Source organism: Trichechus manatus, unplaced genomic scaffold, assembly GCF_000243295.1.
Source record: "Trichechus manatus latirostris isolate Lorelei unplaced genomic scaffold, TriManLat1.0 scaffold00053, whole genome shotgun sequence".
Lineage (NCBI taxonomy): Eukaryota > Metazoa > Chordata > Mammalia > Sirenia > Trichechidae > Trichechus > Trichechus manatus.
The window spans coordinates 10,983,906-11,008,005 of record NW_004443989.1 but is presented as its reverse complement, the minus strand read 5'-3'; the positions used below and the strand labels follow the sequence as shown (position 1 = coordinate 11,008,005).

Genomic DNA, 24,100 nt, shown 5'->3' with positions numbered 1-24,100 from the left:
AGAGCGGCCTGGAGCCTCGCTTACCCTCCACGGCCAACGCACTGGATGCCTGGGGAGCCTAGGAGAGGGGACACTCTACTTACCCTCCTCTGCCTGCCCCGACCTGACCTCCAGTGCCAGGGGCACAGGCACCAGATGGGCCCGACCCCTTGGTCACAGCCCTGGGTCATGGCCTGAATCAGCCACTGGGCCCACAGGACCTTAGGTGCCGCTCTGAGCCCTGTGTCCACTTGTGTGGGATGGGGACTTAACAGCACCTGTCACCTCACTCGTCCCAAGGGCCTGGCTGAGTGTGTCTCCTCCTCCACCCAGAGCCACTCAGTGAGGGCACTGGTCCCTTTGGTTCCTGTGTAGGCCCCTCCTTTGTCACCCCTGAGCCAGGCATTTCAGTCCTCCTCCAGGGACAGTGTAGCCACCTTTGCTGCGGTCAGTGTCTGAGGTGCCTGTGTGCTCCCCGAGATCCGGTCCTTGTCTCATTTAGGCCTGCACTGTCTGTGACAGCACTCACTGCGACCAGCATCCTGTGAGGTGAGGGGGTACTTTCTGGACCACCCCACGTGTGAGAGCAGTGCCAGGCCTGGCCATCACAAGCCCCCCCTCACCCTGCACAGGGGGCTCAGTGTAGCATTCCCGTGTCAGAGTCGCAGCTAAAAGCCACTGCCTTCCATTTTGAATCTAACTTCCTTAGTGCTGAGCACAGGCTCTATCAGTGATTGCATCAGCCGGAGCTGCAGACAGACAGCATATAAAGAAAGTTGAAGGAGAGAGCGTGGGCTATCACTGTGTTGGTTAATTCCCCGCAGGTGGGAGAAATGAGCCCTTAATTCCTGAAAGAGCATGTGAGGGACATTTCCTGTTTTCCTTCTACCTGCCCTGTTGGCCTTACCCTGTTAATTAGCATGGACTTATTTCTTGGGGCCTGTTCCTCAGATTGTAAAGTGACCTGTGATTAATCAGCTTAAGGAAAGCCACCTGGGGCCCCGAGGGTCAGCTTTGCTGGGTAAAGAGAGATGGGTATGAGCCTTTAAGACATTCTCACCTTGCTGCTGCCCTCCTGGGATGTGGCAGGATTTGAGTGGAGGGCGCTGCATGCATCCCCCCACCCCCAGCAGGGAAGGCGTTACATGCGTGTCCTGTGACCGGCATGAGCACAGGGCAGCAGGGAGGGCACTACACGCATGTCCAGCACGTGCCGGGTAGTGGTCAACAGCCCACTCTCTGGGAAGAAGCTGCCACCCGTAGCCTGTGCCCATAACTGGTGAATGCTCTGCCATGGCTGATCTCGAGCAGCCACCCCAAGGTCGCCAAGCATGGAGCTAAGGGAGAGTGGAGGCTCACCACATAGTGTCCAGCGTAGACACAGAGAACCTCAGATAGGAGTGACGCAGAGTAAAATCATTAGGAAGCAGTGTGTTGAGTGTTCTTTGCTATGCACCGACTTAACTGCAACTGGCAATTGGTTATTTGTTGTCTTGGTTTTAATGTGGTATTCTTAACTGTGATCATAAGTAGCTGCTGTGTCTGACGGCTGCTCCACACACTTGAACATCTCCACGGCCTCTCCATGCTCTGGGGTCTGGGGCACACCTGGGCAGGCCCTGCTCATGTTGGGGAGCATGTGTTGAGCCCAGCTGGGCCCTAAGGAGGCCCCAAGTCTATCCTGAGTCTTCTCCCTGCCCTGAGGAGGTTGCTTCTGATCTTCTGGTAAAGCAGTGCCAGCCCGGCTGCTGCTCCTGAGGGGTCAGGGCGGGGTTGGGGTGTGGGAGTACGGGGCTGGTGGACTTAGGTCCAGGCTGGGTACCTGCAGCCATCCCTGGGTCATCTGCTGTCTCTTGGATCTTTCAGGACAGGGTTGTTGCCCTTGGGGGTGGCCTGTCCTGGGCTATGCAGTCTGCACTTGGCTGAGCCCCTGTGGCACTGAGTCAAACCGCGTGTGCCCCTCGGGGCTGTGAAGACCTAGCTACCCTTACTTGGGGTGTTCTAAATTCTTCCCTTTGTTCTTCATGCTGTGTGTTTCTGAGTTCTTTGCCATCCTTGCCTATCTCTATCGCAGACCCGCCACTCCCCAAACCTCGACTCTCCAGTGCCACTGCCCCAATCTACTCGTGGGGCTCCGGCCAGCGCTGATCTACTCCCTAAGACTGCAGAGTCATTGGGGTGTCTGTAAGACATGACGTGATGTTGCTTCCCTTATGTGTCACTCCAACAGCACCAGAACTGGAGCATGTGTGTGGTGTTTCCTTACTGCGCTGAGGCTGCCTGGGCATCACCAGGAGCTGCTGAGGGGTTTGCGGGATGGCATGGGTCTGCTTGTCAGAGATCTGTACCAGTAGGATGCCACATTTGCTTGTCCCACGTGTCTGGCTCCCGCGGGAGAGAGTTCCCACCTTCAGAAAGGGTAGCAGTACTGTGCCCAAGTCTGACCAGTCACGTGATGACTTTGAGTGAGTGCGAAGATGAACACAGTAAGCCTCCAGGGGGCAAGTTTGCATTTTAACCTGAACCTTCTGGAGATCAAGGCGTGACTCTAAGGGCTGGGGCAGGTGTATGGCAGGCGCAGGTGTGTCGTAGGTGGGGTGGTGGGAGGGTGGAGGAAAGGTTGGGCTGTTTCGATAGAGTCCCTTACCAAAAAAAACAAGCAGAAACAAACCCATTGCCATCAAGTCGATTCCAAATCATAGCGACTCCATGTGTTACAAAGTACAGATGCCCCATAGGGTTTCCAAAGCTGTAATCTTTAGGGGAGCAGAGTTCTTGCAGAGCTGCTGGTGGGTTTGAACTGCCCACCTTTCAGTTAGAGGCTGAACGCTTTAACCACTGTGCCACCAGGGCTCCTTAGAGTCTCTTAAGAGGTTGAAATTCATTCACTTAAAAAATGAATCCCTTATGACAGCCCAGGGAACCTGGGATTGTAGCTCTTTTGAATGTCAAGAACATTTGGTATTTTCAATCTCTGACCTTGGACCTGGAGAACCATCTAGTTCATTAAAACAAGTCGCAGGAAATCAGAAACTCTGGAGGGGCTGGCATGGGGTGGGCCTTAGACTCGGCTGGGCCCCGCCTGGAGCAGGCCCAGGGGTCCTGGGGCAGGCAGGTGGGTGGCAGGTCCTTTCAGTGCCCAGCGGGCCCCTCCCTCGTGTAGCTGGTGCTTCCCCTTGGGGCATGTCTGGCGGTCACTCACGCTGCCCTCCTCTCTGTCCCCTAGTGCTGCTCACGGCCGTGAACTGCTACAGTGTGAAGGCCGCCACCCGTGTCCAGGACGCCTTCGCAGCTGCAAAACTCCTGGCACTGGCCTTGATCATCCTGCTAGGCTTTGTGCAGATCGGGAGGGGTAAGTGCAGCCCTTTGGTCCCTGAGAGTATCCGGGCGACCTACTGGGTCCTCCTCACTCCGAAGGCAGGATCAGAGGCCAAACCATCCTGCCCCTGCCGAGACCCAAGACGCTGACATAGCCCACAAGATGTGTCCCTGTCATAAGTGGGCTATGGGTCCCCCTGTGACCCTGATATCCCCCATCATAAATGGGCTGTGGGGTCCCTGTCACCCCAGTATCTCCCAAGACCTGTGTCCCCAATATAAATGAGTCATGGAGTCCTCCTTACCCCGACATCACCCACAACCTGTGTCTCGTTATAAATGGGCCATGGGGTTCCCCGTGACCTTGATGCCACCCACGACCTGTGTCCCCATCATAAATGGGCATGGGGTCCCTGTGACTCCACCATTGCCCATGACCTATGTCCCTGTCATAAATGGGCTATGCTGTCCCCCATGACCACAACATCACCCATAGCCTGTCTCCCCATCATAAATGAGCTGTGGGGTCCCTTGTGATCCCGACATTGCCCAAGACATGTATCCCCATTATAAGCAGGCTGTAGCGTCCCCCACGCTGTTTATTGCACGGGTCTCACACTCAGTGACGACCACCTGGGTGAGTATGTAGGACGTCCCAGCACACCTTCTGAGCTTCATTTTCTCAATGGCTGAGCAGGTCATAGTCAAACCTGCCCCTGAGGTTGCTGGAGCAAGAAGGCCCGGAATGCTCCGAGCACTGCACTTGGCCCCAGGCAGTATTCAGCAGATGGGTTAGCTCATTACCGTGACTCCAAAACAGTCACTGAGTCCCCGCCAAGTGGAGGAAGACAGGGGTCTTGGCATGGGTGGTGGGAGGCAGGTAGTGAGTGCGTGGGGGTGGAGCGAGGCACTGGCACCCGCCACCCTCAGCACACAGGCTCTGCCTGCAGCTCACCCACCTCAGGCTGCCCTTGGGCTGGGAGTCCCTGCTCTTGCTGAGAGGGCCAGGACCTGGGCCCCTCTCCATGCTGCCCTCTTCTCAGTGTGAAGCTCCGAGTGAGCAGGGGCTGGCACCTTCACGGAGCCCACCATCCTTGCACACCTTGGAGCCTCTGCCGTGTGTTGGCAAGTGAAAGACCATCACACACCGCACCCACATGTCCTCGGAGCAAGATCGTCCCAAGAATTCCGGGCTGTGTCTGCTCCCTCCAGCCCCTACTGAATCACTACAGAATCATGAGCAAGCCCCTATGTTGGCATCCACAGATCAGAACATAATGGCGCCCTCGAGGAGGCACATTTGCTATGCAGGGGTCTCTGCTCAGGCCCTGTGGACTGAGTGCATCCCAGGCAGCGGACACCACAGCTGTGCCCCAGCTGGCTGTCCTCAGGGTGGGGAAGCCACAGTGCTGGTCCACACGGGCTGGTGAAGCCGAGTGTAAATGTACCAATGTGTGCGAACTGTATAACATGGCCCCTGGCAGGCACACCAGCTTCTGCATCATCATCATGATCATGAGGAGTGTCACCTGATCTCCAGGTCAACTGCACACACAGCCCACCTCATTCCTTAAAGGCCTGCTTTCTAGCAGACGTCTACACACTTCGTGATCTTAGAACCACCTAGAAGGTATTTAGAAGTCCACCTGTTCCTTAAAGGCCTGCTTACTAGCGGACATCTACATGCTTCATGATCTCAGAATCACTCAGCAGGTATTTAAAAGCCAAGGCCGGGCCCAGGTTCTGGTCTGGTCACCAGCGGTTCTGCCGACATGGTCCTCCTGCTGGTCTCTGAGGACGTCCTGGGCTTTGGGCTCTAGCATCTTCTCTGAAGACAAGACTTTATCGGATTCCTTGAGCATCCAGAATCTGTTCAGCCAGTGTCGAATAACTTCCCCCTCACCCAGAGTTCAGGCCAGTTGAGTCAGATGACAGGTTTTTATGGGCAGAAGAATTCTTCCCTGGGCCTACAAAACTGCCCCGCTGGGGAATGTCATTTGAGCGAAGACTTACGTGTGAAGGTATTTGCTTGGCTGGTCTGATGAGATGAAAGACAGACACAGCATTCAGGAGAGGCCTGATTTCTGTAAAAACAAATTTCAGTAGAGATAGCAAAGAGCTTTTGTTCCACTTGAATACAGAATATGTTTATAATTCTGTTTGCTGTTGAAAACATCCGCCTGCCACGCTCCCCCACGCAATGCCTTTCTGGACTCTGGGACACAGTGCCGTGTCTGCAGAATTCCTGGCCCTTTTTGCCTTCAGAGATGTGTTTCTTATTCCCAGATGAATGCCTTCACTTCCAGAGGAGACACTGTTGAAATGTTGGCTGCTTTCTCTACAACAGTTGTCTAACTCTGTTTTGCCCTTGGGCAGTCTGCCCTGCTCTGCAGGAGTGCGAAAAGCACCAGAATCCTCAGGTGGGGCAGACTGCCCGATTGTGCTCTGATCGATGGGTTGGCGGGGGCTGCTCTGTGTCTGGGACCTGTGGCCTCGCTGACCGGCCTGTAGGCCCCCCCCCCCTTTTACCTTGGGTGACCTCCTCCATCCGAGCCTGCAACCATATGCCCCTGGTACATGACTCACCTGGTACACAGAGAGGGCCTGGGCCATGGAGCCCAGTGGGCCTGGGTTCCAGCCCAGCCCTGTGGTCATCGGCCCCACAGCCTCAGGTGGCTTACCCGGCCTCTCTTCACTTGTTGTCTTCAGTGTTGAGTGAAGGTCACGAGCCCTCCCCAAGTGACTAAACGCTCTTTCACCCCCTGTGTGCTGGGCCCCGCGCCTAGGACATGATAATGACAGAGAGGTCGAGGTAGCCATGCCGTCCCCAAGGGTGCCACAGTGTGGAACATGGAACAGACGACAAGCAGAGCTGCCCATGGAGCTGGTGTGAGGGGTGACAGGGCTTCAGGCCTGACCAGGGAGGACCCTTCAGAGGAGATGGCTCTCGTTGGGGTCCGAGGGCAAGGAGGGTCTCTAAATGGAGAGTACAGGGAGCTGTTGTGGATGGAGGGGCCGACTGTGCAAAGGCCCTGGGGTGTTTGAGGATCTCTGCCAGTGGCGCTGGGCTATGGTGAGAGGGGGTAGGCATGCAGGCCCAGTGTCCTGGACGTAATCCCAGCGTCTCAGGAGGGGAGACCATGCTCACATTGGCATTTGTTGTCTGCCTAGCCATTGCACTAAGTGTGGGCAGGGACTGGTGGGGGCAGGGCTGGACAAGCTGGTGAGACAGAGGGGCCAAGCATCAGTGTATAGTGCAGGGAGAGCTGGCACCCCTGAGTGAGACAAAACCACAGCATGGACAAGGACCCCACCTGTCCACCCCATCAGAGGATGTGTCCTGGCTGCTCCTCCCCTGCCCTTGCCTCCTTTTGTCCAGTGGCCGCTCACCTATGACATCCAGAGAGCCACAGCCCCAAGGTCAAGCTGGAGGGTGGGCAGGTGGGCAGCAAGAAGGCTCTGCTCTGTGCTCAGCAGCTCTGGCCGGGTCCCTCCCTGGAGATGGGACAGTGAGACCATTGTATTTTTGTCAGGCCATGGTGTGTCCGGTGAGAGTACACCCTTGTCTTTCCTCAAGCAATTACAGAGTGGACTGGACAGTGCGCAGTTAAAAGGCTTCTCTCCTACGCAGTATCCTTGGGCCTCACTCCCGGCCAGGGAGGGAAACGTGCCCTCCTTGTGCTGTGTTTGCAGAGACAGGCGTGGGCGGCGTCTGTGCCCTCCACTCTCGGAAGTCACGCAGCCACACGGGCCCAAACAGTCCATTGCCTCTGAGCCTCTATGGACCGCTGGTACCGACCTGCTGAGCTGCAGGCATGTGAGCGCCAGTGCCTGAGATATGCTGTGCAGCCAGCCACCATGACCCTGCTCCTCCTGGCCATGCACTGTGGCCCCGTCTACATATCACCGTCTGCAGCAACCAAATGTAAACAATGTTTCTTATGCTGTGAGACCCCTGATGAACATGTAACAGACACCCAGGCCTCAGCCTGAAAATGCATGGTTAAGAACACTTCCTGCACTCTTTTTATTCTTAACTTTTTATTTTGAAACCATTTTTGACTTACAGAAAAGTTACAAAAATACTTTTTAGCTAATTGAAAATTAAAAGCCCATGCCATCTCCATACCTGGAGCAATTTCATTGTCTTTTTTTTTTTTTTTTTTTCAGATATATGTTTACTTTTATAATAATAGAAGGAATACTCTATAGAGAGCAATTGGAAAGTAATTTTATTTCACCAAAGACCCCTGCCTCATCCTCATTCCCCTTATATCTGCACAGCCCCATAAAACCTGTCTCATCATTTTTCAAATAGTAAAAAACTTTTCTGGTTATTTTCAGTCTCCCAATAATCTCACCTTAGAATTAATAGGTCCAGTTCAATGAAATGCAGAAAACTGGAAACTGTATCTCAGATTGAAACTTCTCACTTGCTCCCCTCACTTCTTTTGCTGAATGAGGCTTCTGATCCTTCCAGGCTGAGGGCAGGAAGTGTGTTTCTGAGTGGAACTCTTCTCATTTGGCACTGGGGCTCTCTGGGCTGGGTGGATTAATATTTCTCTTGATGTGTTGGACTCTTTTTATGTTTTAGAGTCGATCTTTTAATTCTTCAGTCATTTTTTAAAATACTGTGTTTTAGGTGAAAGTTTACATAGCAAATTAGGTTTCCATTTAACAATCTTTATACAAATTGTTCCATGACCATGGTTACATTTTTCATCATTTGACACATTTCTATCCAGGACTTTCTGTTGTGTCCCTGGTTAGAATGGTTGGTAGTAGTAGCTGGGCACTATGTAGTTCTTCTGGTGTCAGGCTAGGCAAGGCTGTGGTTCATGTGGACTATTAGTACTGTGGACCAGTTTCTTCTTTGAGTCTTTGGTTTTTGTTACTCTTTTGTGCCAGACAAGTAGAGACCAGTAGTTGTATTTCTTGCTCTCTTTTAAGCCTCAAATCTCACCCTTGGCAGAAGCAGTGAGCTGCCCTCCCAGGTGGTCCTGTCTCCACCACACATGTTCACACGAGCACAGACTCATGAGTTCAGGCTCATGTTTGAGGCAGGCACCAGTGCTAACAGCTACACCAAGAGCTGCTTCCCAGAGCAAGAGAGGACTGCGGTTTGAGTCACAAACAACAGGCGATAGAGGATTAGACCCCGTGGGGAAACGAGACAAACTAGTGAGAAAATTACAGATTCCAAACACACTTGCATAACTTATGAGGAATCTTTGTCCTGAAAGACCTCTGACATTCAAGAAGTGATTGTGAGAACCTGGCCCAGCCCTGCACCCCCTCAGGGCATCCTAAGTTTTTGAGATAGGGGTAGCGAAAACAGTCTTATGCCGGCTGGCTGCTGACAGAGCACTCACAGTGTTTCAGGAGTATGCGCAGCGTGGGATGGTGGTGAGTAGGCTGTCCGCCTAGCCTCCAAGGAGTGTGTGACGGCCCAGGGGGATGACTGTGAAGTGGGGACTGACTTGTGGCCCAGAGAGCCAGGCCCTGGCCCTGAGGCAGAGCATGTCCAAGCACTGAGATGCAGCACCCACTTGTTTTCTTCTTGGGGCAGCTCATTCGCTGGTGGCGGGCCAGCTCCCTCCTCTCCCTCCCTCCCCCACCCCCAGAGGGGCTGTCTTGAGCCTGGCTCTTGGTGGCAGCACTGCTGGGCCCTCCACCTCCCACTGCCTCCACGAGGTCACGTCCAGCCTGCTGACTACCCTGTGACCGGGTGCTGCTCCAGGCTCCAGGACAGATCACATGCAGGGCAGCAGGGGATACCAGCAGGCCCCAGACCCCTTCCCTCATCAGGAGACACTGGCCTCACTAGGCAGGGGATGGAGGTGGATGGCCCCACAGAACCCACATCTGAGCCCCTGAGCGGAGGATCAAAGGCCCAACCCAGCCCACGCATTGGGAGCTCACAAACAAGCTCGGAGCAACACTGCACCTGCCTGGAATGCGGCGAGGAGCCTGGCCTAGTCACAGGAGCCGGTGTCCACAGGAGCGCCCTCCCTCCACCCTCACCCCAGCCCTGTTCAGGGCTCAGTGAGTGCCTGGGGGATATCCAGTCACCTTCCTGATGTGGGTGACAGCGTCTGGGTAAACTGACAGTGCACTATCACCCAAGGCTGTAACTCTTGCTGGGAAGATGCACACCCCACGTCCCAACGTGGGAGCTGACTCAGTCAAGGTCCACCGCGTGACAGGTCACCAGGGGACCTGCAGACGAAGTGACTGTGGTGAGCTGCGCAGAGGCGGCATGCAGCAGAAGGAACGCGGCCCTTTACTCAGACGCATTTCATCGAATGTTTCCCACACCAGGGACGGCTCTCAGGCTGTGTGGTTGTCCAGGGTCTCCAGCCCCCCAACCAGGAACAAGGCTGACGTTGTTCAGTAGGAGAGCGGGATGCAGACCCAGGCTCATCCACCTGACCCTGTTGTCAACGGGGCCTGGGACTGGTACACCCCTCACCCCTGCCCTTGCACCCCGGACAAAACCAGACATGCCCTGTGTCCACCACCAGGTCTCTCAGGCCATCCCGTCAGATGTCCCCCTTCATTCAAACCAAAACCCACTGCCGTCAAGTTGATTCTGACTCGTAGTGACCCCGTAGGATTTCCAAAGCTGTAAATGTGTAAAGACTGCCAAATCCTTCTCCCACAGAGCTGCTGGTGGTTTCAAATCGCCAACCTTTTGATAAGTAGTCAGTCTCTTTAACCACCACGCCACCAGGGCTCAATCCCCCTGCATTCAGGAACTCTAAAGACGACCGGGCCATGGCCCCATTGTGTAGACGGACAACTACACTCAGACAGTTGAGGGATTGTCCCCAGTGGAGTCTGAGCCAGCGGCTGGAGCTGCCTCCCCCTCCCTTCTCTCAGGGCTGGACCCAGGGCCCCTTGCCCAGCCACATTCCTCCCAAGTCATGGTCAGAAGCACTCAGAGCTCTGTGCCAGCATGTTCCCAGCCCCAGGACATATCTGGGAAATGTTTGGGTCCGGAGGGCCAACAGTTACCTTTAATTTGTTGCAATGAAAAAACCTTCACCCCAACATATTTGTTGATTACTGTATTTTGCTCCAGGAATATTCCAGAACTTGTAGCATGACCTCTGTACAGAGCTCTCTAACCCAGCATTCCATTCTGTTTGTTTTGTCTTTGCCAGGTGACGTGTCAAATCTGGACCCCAAATTATCATTCAAAGGCACCAACTTGGACGTAGGAAACATTGTACTGGCGTTATACAGCGGCCTTTTTGCCTATGGAGGATGGTGGGTTCCAGACTGAGTCCTTGACCTTGGGGCATACGAGCCCTGAGTGTCCAAAAATCCTGACCCTCTCGAACATCGACAGCAGTTTAGGAGAGTGAATGATAGCCGTCTCACGGTGTCACTCTGAGCCACAAGCATCTCGAACAAGAGCAGGTAGCAGCCCTTGCCACTGTTTTCAGCTCCGTGGCTAGACCACTCAGAAGATGGCTCTGTAGATGAACCTTCACCTTCATTGATAGGCAGACAGCAGTTAGGCTTAGAAAACTGGGACCAGTGGTTCCAAACTTCCGGCCCATCAGAGAAGGGAAACAGGGAGAACTGCCTGCAGCTTCCCTCTGCCACGTTCCATCTCTCTGGGTCCCCGACTGTGTGGCCCCTGCTCTCAGGCCAGGCTGTACAGGGCAGAGTGAGAGCATAGGGAGAGTGCAGGTGGTAGAGAGGGGCACCAAGAGCATGCATGGGGCCCTAAGTGTGCATGTTGGATTGTCAACTTAATGAATGGCCTCTGCCAAATCCGCTCTAGAGTCAGGTTCACTTGCTCCTTAGTCCCTTTGGCTGCCCTTTGAGTTTCCTTCCCCTGTGGCCTCCAACCTCTAGATGTGTGGAAACCAAAGCCCTGAACTTCAGTGCTCGCCAAGGCTTGTAAACCAGACACACGGCAGATGTGTGAGGGTAGAGGGAAGGGCAGGGTGAGTCCCAGCTCAGGTTGGGCTTGGCATCCACCTCAGAGGCAGTGCTGGCTGCACCCATAGGAGGACAGAGGCAAGGAGGAGAGGCATGGCTGCCCCAGCTTGGCCGGGCAGTTTTCCCATGGGGCTCTGCTGTTTTGCCGGCAGGACTGTCGCTCTCCCAGTAGATGCACCATCCCTGGCTGCTCACCAAGGATGAGGGCCCCAGCAGGGAGGTGATTAGGGGGTGCCTCCCCCTAGACCCAGAGCAACCAGGAGGGTCCCCAGTGAACTCTATTCCTTTTTTTTTTTTTTTTCTTTAATGATCATGGGAGGAAAAGATATTTAAACTTTGCTCTTTAAATTACAGGAATTACTTGAATCTTGTCACAGAAGAAATGATAAACCCCTACAGGTAAGTGCACGGATGCAGACATTTGTTTTCATTATGTAAGTTTGAGAGAGAAAAAGAAGCCTAATTCTATCGAGAAACTGGTGTGTGAAGTCAGCCCAGCCTCTAGCAAAGGCAATGTTGAGCTCCTTCTGAGAAAGGGATTGAGGGTAGAAGAATACTGGCGAGGGGGGCTAGTTTCTGGGCCCAAAGGGGCCACAGGGTGGCTGTGACCTTGGACAGTCATGAAGGCCTCTCGAGTCCCCTCAGAATGTGCAGCACACTCCCCTTCAAGTGCCTACACAAGGCCTGGAAACTTCTAGCACACCAGAATGAGAACCCTCAGCCATTCTCCTGGGTGTGTGTGTGCTCAGAAAGTGAGGTACAGCTCCCTGGGGCCACCAGCACAGTGACATGTCAGGACAGTGGCCTGGGACACAGATGGGGAGGCCTTCTCTGGTTATAGAGGCAGTCTCAGCCAGTCACAGCCTTAAAGTGACCACTTACTCTGAGAACTAGAGTCTGGGTCTGCCGTGGCCGTGCCACCTTTCAAGTCACCACTGGCTTAGTATCTTCCTCCTGCGAGGACCAGGGTGACCCCACCTCAGGGTCCTGGTTAGAAGGCTCTCAGATTCCACCCAGCTCAGGAGGGTAGGTCCAGGTCACACCACTGCTCCGCCACTCTGCCCATAGCAGACATTGCTAATTGATTGCAGAGCTCCAGCGTGAGCCAGATTTGCCTTGGAATCCTTCTCAAACCAGGTGAGGCAGCTGTTTCCAACAAAAGTGGTGCCTACCCCCAAACTCATTCTGTGCTTTCTGGCCAGGAACATGAGCCCCAAGGGGAGCTGCCTGTCTGTTACTCTGACCCTAACACTCAAGTTTGTCTGCCATGGACACTTCTCCCACATGGCTGTACACTCATGCTGTTTGCTCAAGTCCGTTTTGGGGACCAGGAGGCATTAGGGAAGTTCGAGGAGAAACAGATGGACCCTACTGCCCAGTTAGAAAGGAGGGGCTGGGCCATTTTTTCCAGTTTCCTCCGATATGGTAGATCAGTCCCTCAGTGAACCTCAGTGAAATCAGGATAAGATGGGTGCTTGGGAAGTGAGGCCATCTTTACGGAAATTCCTTTGTTCTCCCTGCTCACAGACTTTCTGAAGCATGCCTCCATGTGGGAAGGGCGTGGAGGGGTTGCTGATTGGGGCCAATGTGGGCGCCCACTGTGCAGGGAGGGTGCTGAGTGGGTTCCCTCAGGTGTCTTGGTGCTGTGCAGTCCCCACAGTCCCCCAGCAGGAGCCCCGTGTCACAGACTGGAGCCAAGGCAGCGGGCTGTGCTCCTGGCCTGGGTTTGCCATATCACGGAGTGAAGCTACGGGGCAGCCTGCTGTGCAGTGGGGGCCTGGGTCCTCACGCTGAGGTTCGGCGCTTTGTCCTGGGCTGCGGTCTGATAATGTGTCCTTCGATTCCTTCAGAAACCTGCCCCTGGCCATCATCATCTCCCTGCCTATCGTCACCCTGGTGTATGTGCTCACAAACCTGGCCTACTTCACCACCTTGTCCACGGAGCAGATGCTGGCATCCGAGGCCGTGGCTGTGGTAAGATGCCACCCTGTGATGGGGGTGTGGGGTTAGGGAGACAACCCCTGTCCTAGAAGGAGGGGGTAGGGTGTTGAAATCAGCCTCAGCTGGAAAGGACTGCAGTAGGGAAGCCCCAGCAGTCGCCCCAGCCCTAGCTTGCAGGGAGCCACCTGTCAGGGAGTGTTCAGAACCCTCAGTGCCCCTGCAGCCTGGCTGGTTCTAAGTCCGTACCTTGGGGAGGGGGCAGAGGTAAGATCTTGCTCTGAGGTCCAGGAGTGAGGCCACCTGGCACCCTGTAGCTCTCCACACATCCTTTCGGAGCTGTGAGGCAGAATGCCTGAACTTAGTATCCTGTGTCTCTCCTCAGGACTTTGGGAACTACCACCTGGGGGTCATGGCCTGGATCATCCCCATCTTTGTGGGCTTGTCGTGCTTTGGCTCTGTCAACGGGTCCCTCTTTACGTCCTCAAGGTGAGTGTGCCGGGCAGGCAGGTCCAGGTCACAGCACCAGGTGATGCGGGCCTGAAAGGTTCTGCTCTGTTACAGCGAGCAGTATGTCACTGTTAACAGTCTCGCTGGTATAGACGTAGATGAAGGAAGGGGGATCTTCGCTCACCTCACTGCCCAGAGAGGCACAGTTTCTGCGTCATTCTCTAGACTAGTGTAACAGGCTGCCACTCTGAACCCTCCCCAGTGCTGAGAAGTGGGATGAGAGAGAACCCGGAGTTGCCTCCTTGCCAACCAAGTCAGCGAGGACACTGAGGGCCGGCAGCAGGGAGCCCAGTTTCTGACTCTGGCCAGCACGAGCACACACGAGCAGCCCCGAACCCCACCCTGCCACCTTCCTCAGGCATCTCCTGGACTTCGTACCTGGGGCCATGTGGCATTGTCCTTCCTGAGGCTAACAACCGTTCCACTCTGCCCACAGGCTCTTCTTCGTAGGATCCAGGGAGGGCCACCTGCCCTCCATCCTCTCCATGATCCACCCACGGCTCCTGACCCCCATGCCGTCACTCGTGTTCACGGTAAGCCACAGCCCAGCCCAGCACCCTCCATTCCTGGGGTGAGCAAGCGAATTAAAATGGCAGATTCTAGGGGACTCCCCGGAAGGAGGCTGCTTGCTCAGATGCTCAGTGAGGCACCTAGAGGCTTGGCCCGGAGCGCGAGTCGGGCTGCAGATCAGAGGCAGAGACCAAGACCGCACTGCAAAGGGTTAACATGAGGGTTTCCATGTATTGTTCACACGCTGACGTGTGCCGTGAAACACCATAGAGCGCTAGACTTTAAAAAAAAAAATGTTTTTAATTCCAAAAATCACACATAGTAGTTGTAAAACTTCAAACAATATGGAACTGTGTGAAGCAGAAGTGCCTGCCTCCGCGAGGGAACCATGGTTTCTAGAACTTGGTTTCCTGAGTGTCTTTCTGGACCTTTGTGGGTATGTTTACAGGTGTGCAGGCACATGCTCACACACGCACATGGTGCTGGTTTTTTAATGGGATCACATTATACATGTTTTTCTTCAGATTGCCTTATATTTTTCCAAGTCAGGCCGTACATGACATCAGTTCTCCGCTGCCTCTGATAACAAATTACCTCAGCCACTGACCAGCCCACATGGGGGCTCACCCACCTGCCCAGGGCCCACACGCCCGCCCAGGGCCCACCCACCGGGGGCTTACTCACCCACCAAGGCCTCGCCCACCTGCTGGGGGCTCACCTGCCTACTGGGGGCTCACCCACTCACATGGGGGCTCACCACCCACCCGGAGCTCACCTGCCCACATGGGGGCTCACCCGCCTGCTGGGGGCTCACCCACCCACGTGGGGGCTCACCTGCCCGCATAGGGGTTTACTGCCCATGTAAGGGCTCACCCGCCCACATGGGGGCTCACCACCCACCCGGGGCTCACCCACCCATATGGAGGCTCACTTGCCTGCGTAGGGGCTCACTCTCGCTGGCCTGTTTTCAGTGCGCCATGACCCTGCTCTACGCCTTCTCCAAAGACATCTTTTCCGTCATCAACTTCTTCAGCTTCTTCAACTGGCTCTGTGTGGCCCTGGCCATCATCGGGATGATGTGGCTGCGTTACAAGAAGCCGGAGCTGGAGCGGCCTATCAAGGTGAGGGTGCTGGGTGGGCGGGAGGGCAGCCCTCCTGAGAGCTTGCAGCGGGCTGCAACATCCCTTATCTGAGCCTCAGCCCCCTACCCCACAAGCCAGGGATGGTGAGGCCTCCCCCGAGGGTCCTGGTGCAGACCAAGCAAGATGGCTGGGTGCAGATGCTTTAGGCCAGACATGGAAGGCTACTGGGCTAGTGGATCAATCCGTGCTGTTTATCGAGAGCTTCTCGAGGGCAAGGCATGACCAGAAGGCCTTGCCCTCTTAACGTAAACAATCCTCTGAGGGAAACAACACAGAACAACAGCAGGTGGGAGGTGCTGGGCTGGGGTGGGAGGTGGGTGGGGGTGCAGTGCTGGCCAGGGTGACCAGGGTCGGTGCCTTGGAAAGGTGGTCTGTGATGGGGGTGGGGGGCTGGCGAGGCTGCAGGAGGCAGATGGTGGGGTTGAATGGGTGCTTTGGGGATTGGCTGTGCCCGAGTGTAGTAGAGGGTTTGGAGTACATGATCCTCCTCCTGTTTGAGGGCCAGTCTGTCTGTATGTCCAGGAGAAGTTGAGGTGCTGTACAAGGCCTCATGAAAGTGGGAGCTTGCCTGAACTCGTTAACTCCATGCTGGGGGACAGCTGGCCATGGGGGACCTTGTCTCCAGGAGGGGGGCCCAAATGAAGCCGTGCTGCTAGAGGGGCTCGGCTGAGCCAGACCCCCAGTCCCCAATGGGAAGAGAGCCTGAGCTGCTGTGGGGCATCTGCCGGCTGGGCCAGGCGGCCCGCTGTCTGCACTGACCACCTGCAGCCCTTGCTCAGCCTGTGTCTCAGGGCTGTGGACTTCCTGTCGCCTGGTGGGCTAGCACCAGCACACAGTGAACATGCTGCGGGGAGGCACCCCCAGTACCCAGCCCCTCAGACGCAGTAGAGCCCGCCCAGGTGGCTGCTTCCAGGCTGCTGTTTCAGGACACGCTGTCCCTCAACCACAGGCTGGTGCGCCTGCTTACTGTGCGGATAAGGTCTGCCCAGCAGTGCTAGCGCTGCTCCTCCTCACAGTGGCCACAGGTGGGTTGTGGTGGCATTCCCAGCTTATGATGTGGTCACCTGCCACTGTCCCCAGAGACACCCTGGCTGTTTGTGTTCCTTGTCCACACCCAGCTTTTGAGCTGTGGATTATTATACACCAGATGCCACGGGCTGACTGAGGGTGAGCAGTGAGCAAGACACTCTGTTCTCAGGAAGCCACAGCAGGGTAGGGTACACTGAAACCCGATTCAAGTCAGGTCCGGGAAGCCTGCTGGGTCCCTTGAGGACAGTAGTTCTGGGGCTGGCTAGGCCAGCGGCCCTCAGAGAGAGGAGGATAGTCACCCTGGGCCATGTGGGACAGGTGGGCTTGGAGCCCATCAGTGTGGGTGCTTGGGGTGTCCTGGGGAGGCCGGTTGATAGGAGGTGAGGGCCGCGCAGGGGGAGATGGAGAGGCTGCTCCAGTGAGAGCATGAGGACGGGGTGAGGTGGCCTCAGGGCAGCGGGCAGAGCATTCTAGACTCGAGGGCAGATGGGATGAGGAGGCAGAGGGAAGGAGTTGGCAGTCGCCGCCACCTTAGGGGACACTGCGCTGGGCACACTGGTAAAATTTGCAAATGGATAGGGTGATGGTTGAATAACGTGATGAACATAATGTCACGGAACTGTACGTGTGAAAATCATTGAAATGGCAAATGTTTGGTTGCCTGTATACTTACTACAATAAAAAAACTTAAAAAAAATAGCTGCTATGCCCCCGCCACCCCCAGCGCACTGCACTGGGCTGACCCCTGTTACCTCTGCATGCCTAGGTGAACCTGGCCCTGCCCATGTTCTTCACGTTGGCCTGCCTCTTCCTCATCGCTGTCTCCTTCTGGAAAACTCCCGTGGAGTGCGGCATCGGCTTTGCCATCATCCTCAGTGGCCTCCCTGTCTACTTCATCGGAGTCTGGTGGAAAAACAAGCCCAAGTGGCTCCTCCAGGGCGTCTGTGAGTACCTGACCCCCCGGGCCACAAGGGGGCACAGCGTGCCGCAGCAGCCCTCAGACCCCCACACCCCGCTTCTGGGCAGGACCTCAGACCCTCATACCCCTACGCCCAGGGGTATGCATGAGTCTTGCTGGGGGTACTGTGGAGGGTTGTGGTCACTCTGGGTGCCTATCAGTGATGCTTGCCCCATGTTTCAGGGATAAGTCTCCCAGCATGGGCCCAGCTAATCCCAGAACAAAGGATTCCAAAAAACCAGGCTGCTTCAGCCGAGTAGTGGCTTCCTGCCACCTGCCCCGGATCACACATCCACGTGACCCTGAAAAGCAGGGAGGTGGAAAGGGAGCCTGTATGGCTTTCTGTGTGTGGCGCCCACAGAGAGCTACCCACCCAGCTTTAGGCCGTGTGCTGGACAGGCTGCAGATTAGGGACATTTACGCCAGGGGCCTTGACCCAGGTTCCATGTGAACAGGGGGCTCCTGAATTCCCAGGTGGCAGTGGTGATGGGGCAGGAGGCACTCTGTGTCCCCCTGAGACCAAGCCACAGTCAGTCGTGGGGGGACCTTGGCTCCAGCTGTGGGCTGTGAGGTTGTGTTCGTCACTCTCAGACACACACCAAGAGCCTGAAGCGGAAAACAGCCTTTTGTCCTGAGCCAGACTCTGCCCCGAGGGATGATGGGGGAGCGTGCGTGGGTGACCCGCAGCAGGGCGTCTACTAACAGGGCAGTGCTTCCCCCCAAAACCTGGGCACCTACCAGTTGGTGGCCCAGGGGTGCGGGCCTGTGGAAAAGGCCACCAAACAGGCCTCCTGCCCAGGCTACATCCAGCCTCACGTTGCAGACAGGTGCCCCACAGAGAGGGCCACGGGCACCTTTTCTTTGGCCTGCCCTATGCACAAACCTCTCTTAAAGGCACAAGTCAGGAGGTTCTGTGTAAACGCCTGATTTCTGACTTCTCTCACAACTTTGGAGCTGTGACATCTCTGGGTTGGCAAGAGCTGGGTTGAGTAGGGCAGGTGAGGGAAGGGCGGGTGAACCCTGGCTTGTGACACCCCATCACCTGCCAGCCCTGGGGTGTTTGACTGTGGCCCCCTGAGCTGACTCGGTCTTCTCTCCCCCACACAGTTTCCACCACTGTCCTTTGCCAGAAGCTCATGGAAGTGGTCCCCCAGGAGACATAGCCACAAGGGCAGAGATGCTACAGGAGAGAAAACACACAAATGTCATTTTAAACACCCCATACCCTTGAAAAGCAACTCAGTTCCTAACATCCAGACACTGCAGCTGGGTGCCACCAGCCATCCAAAGCCCCTGCCACCTCCCATCTCCAAGCCAGCAGCTGGTGCTGCTGTGAAGAACTGGTACGAAGTCAGTCCCAGACGACAAGTCGTCAGTGCCCAGAGCACGAGGAACAGACTGTTGAATGAGGACAGGCCAGCACTCTTGACAGCGCGGTAGTGGGGGCAGGGGACACATGCTATTTTATTATGTTGGGTGCTGCTCCCTCCCCACCTTCATTTATTTATATTATTTTTTTAACTTAAATTTTGGGTCAAGTAGAAGCCACCAAGATGATTATTTTTTAAAAAGAAATGGGTGACGTTGAGCTGGAAAGAGGAAGAGCCGTCTTTGCTCCAATGCCACCAATGGCATACTGCACTTCCGGAAGGGTCCAGCTTCTGGTTCCAGTTCTAGGCCCCCAGGAGGGGAGGATTCTGAGAGCCAAACACTCCAGCCCGGAACATTCCAGAACTACTGAGACTTGGACCTTGCTTCCTCACACACAGACCTGCACTGTGGGGATGGCAGCCGGCCCCTCTTGGGGGCTCGGCTCAGTACGTGTGTTGTTTCCTCATTTTTTATTGTTATAAGGGTAGTGACATTAATTAAAACTCACTCCCAGGGCGCCTCTCTTTGCCTTACAGACCTGAGGTGGCGCCCCCACCCTAAGAAAGAAAAACATCTGTGAAACCGTAGCCCGTCTTAGAGAAGTGCTTGTAGAATGGGAAGTCTTGGGTTGTCTCTGACATTAGCCCTAGCACCCTGGAAAGATCTGGACGACTACAGGCCTGGAGCAGAGGTCATGCTGCCTGGCACATGCTCTGCAGGGCTGGTTTCTGGGCTGCCCCCTACTCAGGACCCTCTGGACTCTGCAGACCCACACCTGGAGTGAAGGCACGGCCCCGCAGAACTGGCAGCCCTGAGCACCGGTCCCCAGCTGCTCTCCACCCACTCCGGGAGTCTGCATCTGAGTCCGTTTCGATAAAACTCTGCTCTGGGAATCTTTTAGAAATGGATGGAGACAGGAAAGGCAGATAAGCTGTGGCTGGGACCCTAGTGGGCTCCTCAGCCCAGCTTCACACTGGGACTCCCACTGGGCAGTGCAGTGTGCCCCCCTGGGGTCCCATTCTGAAGAACTGGCCACCACGGCTCCAGCCGACTCCTCAGCAGCCCCCTCTGGCCAAGGGGCCATCCCCTGTGCTGGTCACCTGCACAGCTGTCCTGTCTCAATTCCCATTGCTTAGAGGAAAGCAGCCCACACCCTGCTCTGCGCCTGGTGCGAAGGCTGCTTGCCTGCAGTCAGACTCAGCCCCTTCTCTAGATGAGGCTGCACTGGGGCCTGGCCAGTGGGTTTGTCCCTGGCTGACTCCTGGCTGTGACCACATCCAGGGGACCCTTCTGGAGGCCAAACGCTGTCTAAGACCAGACAACCAGGAATTACAGTGATAGGCAAAGTGGACTGCAGGCCCTGGCTAGGTAAAACTGTGCTTAGGCTTCTGCCAGTGACACCCCCTGGAAGAGAGGGCTGAGCTGCATCCTCCGACTGCTGCCTGGTGTTTCCGTGTGGGACACAGCCACCTGCCCGGAAGCTGCTGCGCACCTGGGCCTGGGAACCACACTGACGGGCCCAGCACAACCTGGCGAGCAGTGTGAGGAGGGGGCTACAGGAACTGCTTATCCCACCGCTCAGTCAGAAGAAAACACCTCATAACCCAGCTGTGGTTAATGCCAGTCCCTCTGCTGCTGACTGAAACGTGTGTGCTGGGAGGAGCCGCAGGACCTGCTGCCGATGGTAGCCAATCCCCCCAAACGACCCCTTACTTGGCCTCAGCGGCTCAGCCTCCCCAACAGCTTCTCCCTGGGCTTGTTGGACACGTTTGCAAACCACCCAACCCTGATCCCATCCCACTGTGCACAGCTGGGCAAAGTGAGGCCCAGACTTCAATGAGCACGTCTCGGTTTACTCAGTGAGCCCGTGGCAGTGCTGAGCCCAGACCCTGGCTGGCAGCCCCCTGCACCCTGCTGGGTACCCGCCATTGAGAAGGGTGGCTGGAGGGCTCTGAGCACAGGGAGGTGCTCACCAAAATCACAGAGGCAGCAGCTAACTCCTTCCCAGCCACCAGGGTTACCTTTCTGAACTGAGATGGTGGCAGGTGGGCTGGCTTGAGAATCCCCAGGCACTGTCTGAGGTTTGCTGGCTGTGTAGCTCTGCCTGGCTTCTGGGCCTGGGTCCCTACTCTGGAGGGTGAGGCCTGCTGGGGGGAGTTTCCCATGGTGCTGAGTCAAGCACACCCCGTGGCCCCTGCCTCCCCCACCTCTGACGTGTTGGCGCCCTGGTCAGGGCCAGGCCACAGGGGCTGCTGAGAGACTGCTTTTTCTGACCTCTACTGATGTGTGTCCCGAGGGTTCACATTTGTGAGTTCTAAATATTTTTTGTTAAAAGAAGCAAACCCTGGCATAACGAGCGTCTGTCCAGTGTGTTGCTATTTTCTTTTGCCCTAACATCTTACTAATTTACAGGCTGCCACAGCACACCACATTTATTTATTGCCACAGTCGGCGCTGGTCTCCTGTTCCTGAGAGATGAGCCCTGTGTTTGCGTTCCTGCCTGTTTCCAGCTTGGTCGTGCCTACGCCGTGTCATGGGCTGACCAGAACGTGACGTCCTTTTGCTGTGTTAATGACATGTGTGGCTGCAGCGTGTCTTCATTGTATGTTAATGGCTAACCTATCTGTTACACTTGGCTGGTTTGGGGTGGACGGTTCTGGTTTTGTTTTTTTGTGTGTGGGGTTTTTTGTTTATTTTTTAAAGAAAAACAGTATGAATTAGAAGTCTTGCTGGTGGTCTTCTGTGTTCTTTACTTGAGCGCCAAATTCTGGGCCTCAGAATGTTCCTTGGGGCTCCTCCCTGAGGGGTGGGGCTGTTGTGTTCCTTGGCCCATGACCACTGAGGCCCGCCTCAGTCATTCATCCATGCATTCATTCACCAGTATGGCACGTAGAGGGCCGCAATGTCAGATCTGGCGCAGAGGCTGAGCAAGGCAGAAAGTTAACAAGGGAGTGAGCGTGTTGGCAGCCGGGAGCGAGAACAGCAGGGTCCACCTAGGAGAAGAAGGGGCCCCGGGAGAGTGGGGAGAATGGTCCAGGCTGAGGGGGCAGCAAGTGCAGAGGCCCTGGGGTGGGGGGTCACTTGTGGGGCCCATAGTGATGCAGACTTGGGGAGACGAGTCACTGTGCTACAAGGGACAGCATGAGGTGGACCACTGGGCCTGAGCACCGGGGAGTAAGGAAGAGGGCTATTCCCAGCTCTGGGTTGGGGTGAGGAAAAGGTACATCCGGAGGTAAGGTGGCCTAGACCTCATTTCATCCCACATTCCCGTGAGAGGATCTCTGAGACTTTGAGAGAGGCAGCAGGACTCTGCACCAAACCCTGGCCTTTCCTCCAAACTGGGCTCGCTTCATTTGGGCAAACCCCTGTTTGTATGTTGCTATCTGAGCAGGGCTTTGAGGCCAGGCAGGACCTGGCTCTGCCAGGATGGGAAGGACAATGCTGGAGGAAGAGGTAGGAGCCCTTGTGCACCAGTGCAGAGGGAGCCATTAGTCAGGCTCGGAGCAGGGGCGTGACCAGCTTCCAGACTTCACGAGGAGGGGCCGGTGAGCACCAGGCACCGGAAAGCTGCCACCGCTTGAGACCACGGGGTTCCCAACAGCCTGATGAGCAACGCCCACCTTACTAAACTCCAAAGTAGGCAAGCTGGTGGTTCTCAGCCCAGCAGTGCCCCCACCCAAATAAGCACATGGAGGAGGAACTCTTACCCTCTCCCGGGCAGGCAGGCTGGGGTGGTGGCTCGAAGGTGGGAGATGATGATGGCTAAACCCAAGTACGCAGGACCTCTGAGCCCTTTCTTTAGGGCGCCTTGTGAGCTTTGTTAAAGGGCTGGCAGGCCCATCTGGAGCTGAAGCTTTGGAGGTGGGCCCTGGAATCTGCTTGTGGAACCAAGTTCCCAGGGGCTTTAGATACGACACGCATGCATGCACATGCATGCACGAACACGTGCACCCTGTGCATCAGGATTCAAATCTGAATGTGGAACAAACGTCCCAGGGACTTTAGATCTGTTACGCACACACACACACATACACACACCTGCATCAGGATTCAAATATAGTTTAATAATGGCAGAAACCGCAGTAGTTATGGCGATTGACTGCTAAATGAAAGGTTGGCCGTTCTAAACGACCAGAGGTTCCTTGGGAGAAAGATGTGGCAGTCTGCCTCCGTAGAGATTTATAGTCTTGGACACCCTATGGGGTTGCTATGAGTTGGAATCACTCAATGGCAGTGGGTTGGCTGAAAACAATACAAGGCTGTTAACAGCAAATATAAGTAATTTCTGGATGACTCACGCCTCCTCACTCCCTACCTTGATGGATAATTGGGATTTGGCTGCATTACAAAGGAGCTGAAATTTGCAAAGTCCCTCCCAATGTTTGGAGATGGTTGGCGGTCTTCAGTGGCCTTGGGCAAATTCATTCTTCTTGTAAAATGCTTGTTGGGACAGACTTGGTAAGACAGAAGAGAATTGAGGTGGTGCGGCCGGCAGGCAGTCCCACCTCAGCCTCGACTGGCGCTAAGCCGCCCAGCTGCTGCCCCCAGACTCCAGCCTTCCTCAGCCATCTTGGTGACACAGGTGTCAGCATTGCTGGGGGACTGATGAGCCCCCATCCCCGCACATGGGGGTCTGTCAGGGTGAGACTGGGAATCAGTGTGGTGGCAGCCCCACCTTCCACCGACCTCCCAGGCCTGGGAGCTCTTGTTCTCCTTTAAGCCCGAGGGGCTCCCAGACAGAGCTTGCATTGCTGCCAGGCCCCCTGGCCTCCTGAGCTTCCGTGTGGATGTCCCAGTGAGCTCCTTTGTGCTCTTTGGTGACAAGGTTGAATTTTACCTGAGCCCTGTGCTCCTGGGAAAGTAAAGGTTAAGAAATTCTCTGCCCTTCAAGTTCTAGAAACGACTGACTGCAAAGAACCACCTCCCCCATATGACCTAGATATAACTCAAGGGTGCCCCCTTTTCCCTGGACAAGGCCAGGCACAGAGCCTCTACATTCCCTTCATAAACAATTAAGGGAACCGCTTGCACCCCCTAACCAATCAGAACGAAATGCCTGTTGACCAAACTGATTCTGGGCATTTGGTGCCACCTGCCCATTAGGAGCAAAGAGCCTGGGGTCTGGCCTCATTCTTTCCGTTTATCCCTCAATACTGACAAGGGTTTTCCAGAGGCTACACGCGTGTGGAGGGCCAGTGTACAGTAGAGGGTGAGGCGGTCCACCTTCATGAGGCTCACAGTCTGGAAGGAACAGGACTGGGATGCCGAGACAGCTATGCAGGGCAGTTGGTCGGCACTGGCCGTGTGGCTGGTAGAGAGCTGGCTCCCGGGGTTTGTCAGAGTCTCGATGGTGTTCACAGCCAAGGCCCAAACTTGACTGTTAGAGGAG

The 24,100-nt window shown here is 55.5% G+C and overlaps 1 protein-coding gene across 1 annotated transcript in view; it reads left to right on the top strand.

Annotated features, from left to right (window-relative positions):
* The window catches only part of SLC7A5 (solute carrier family 7 member 5), a 31,172-nt gene extending 10,513 nt beyond the window's left edge, over window positions 1-20,659 (top strand). Inside the window, exons 2-10 of the mRNA XM_004377747.2 lie at window positions 3,206-3,331; window positions 10,464-10,569; window positions 11,608-11,652; window positions 13,104-13,227; window positions 13,577-13,680; window positions 14,138-14,234; window positions 15,183-15,332; window positions 17,149-17,326; window positions 18,448-20,659. Coding sequence (XP_004377804.1) covers window positions 3,206-3,331; window positions 10,464-10,569; window positions 11,608-11,652; window positions 13,104-13,227; window positions 13,577-13,680; window positions 14,138-14,234; window positions 15,183-15,332; window positions 17,149-17,326; window positions 18,448-18,503 — 986 coding nt within the window. The 3' untranslated portion in view covers window positions 18,504-20,659. The remainder of the gene's footprint in view (window positions 1-3,205; window positions 3,332-10,463; window positions 10,570-11,607; window positions 11,653-13,103; window positions 13,228-13,576; window positions 13,681-14,137; window positions 14,235-15,182; window positions 15,333-17,148; window positions 17,327-18,447) is intronic.
* The last annotated feature ends 3,441 nt before the right edge of the window (window positions 20,660-24,100 follow it).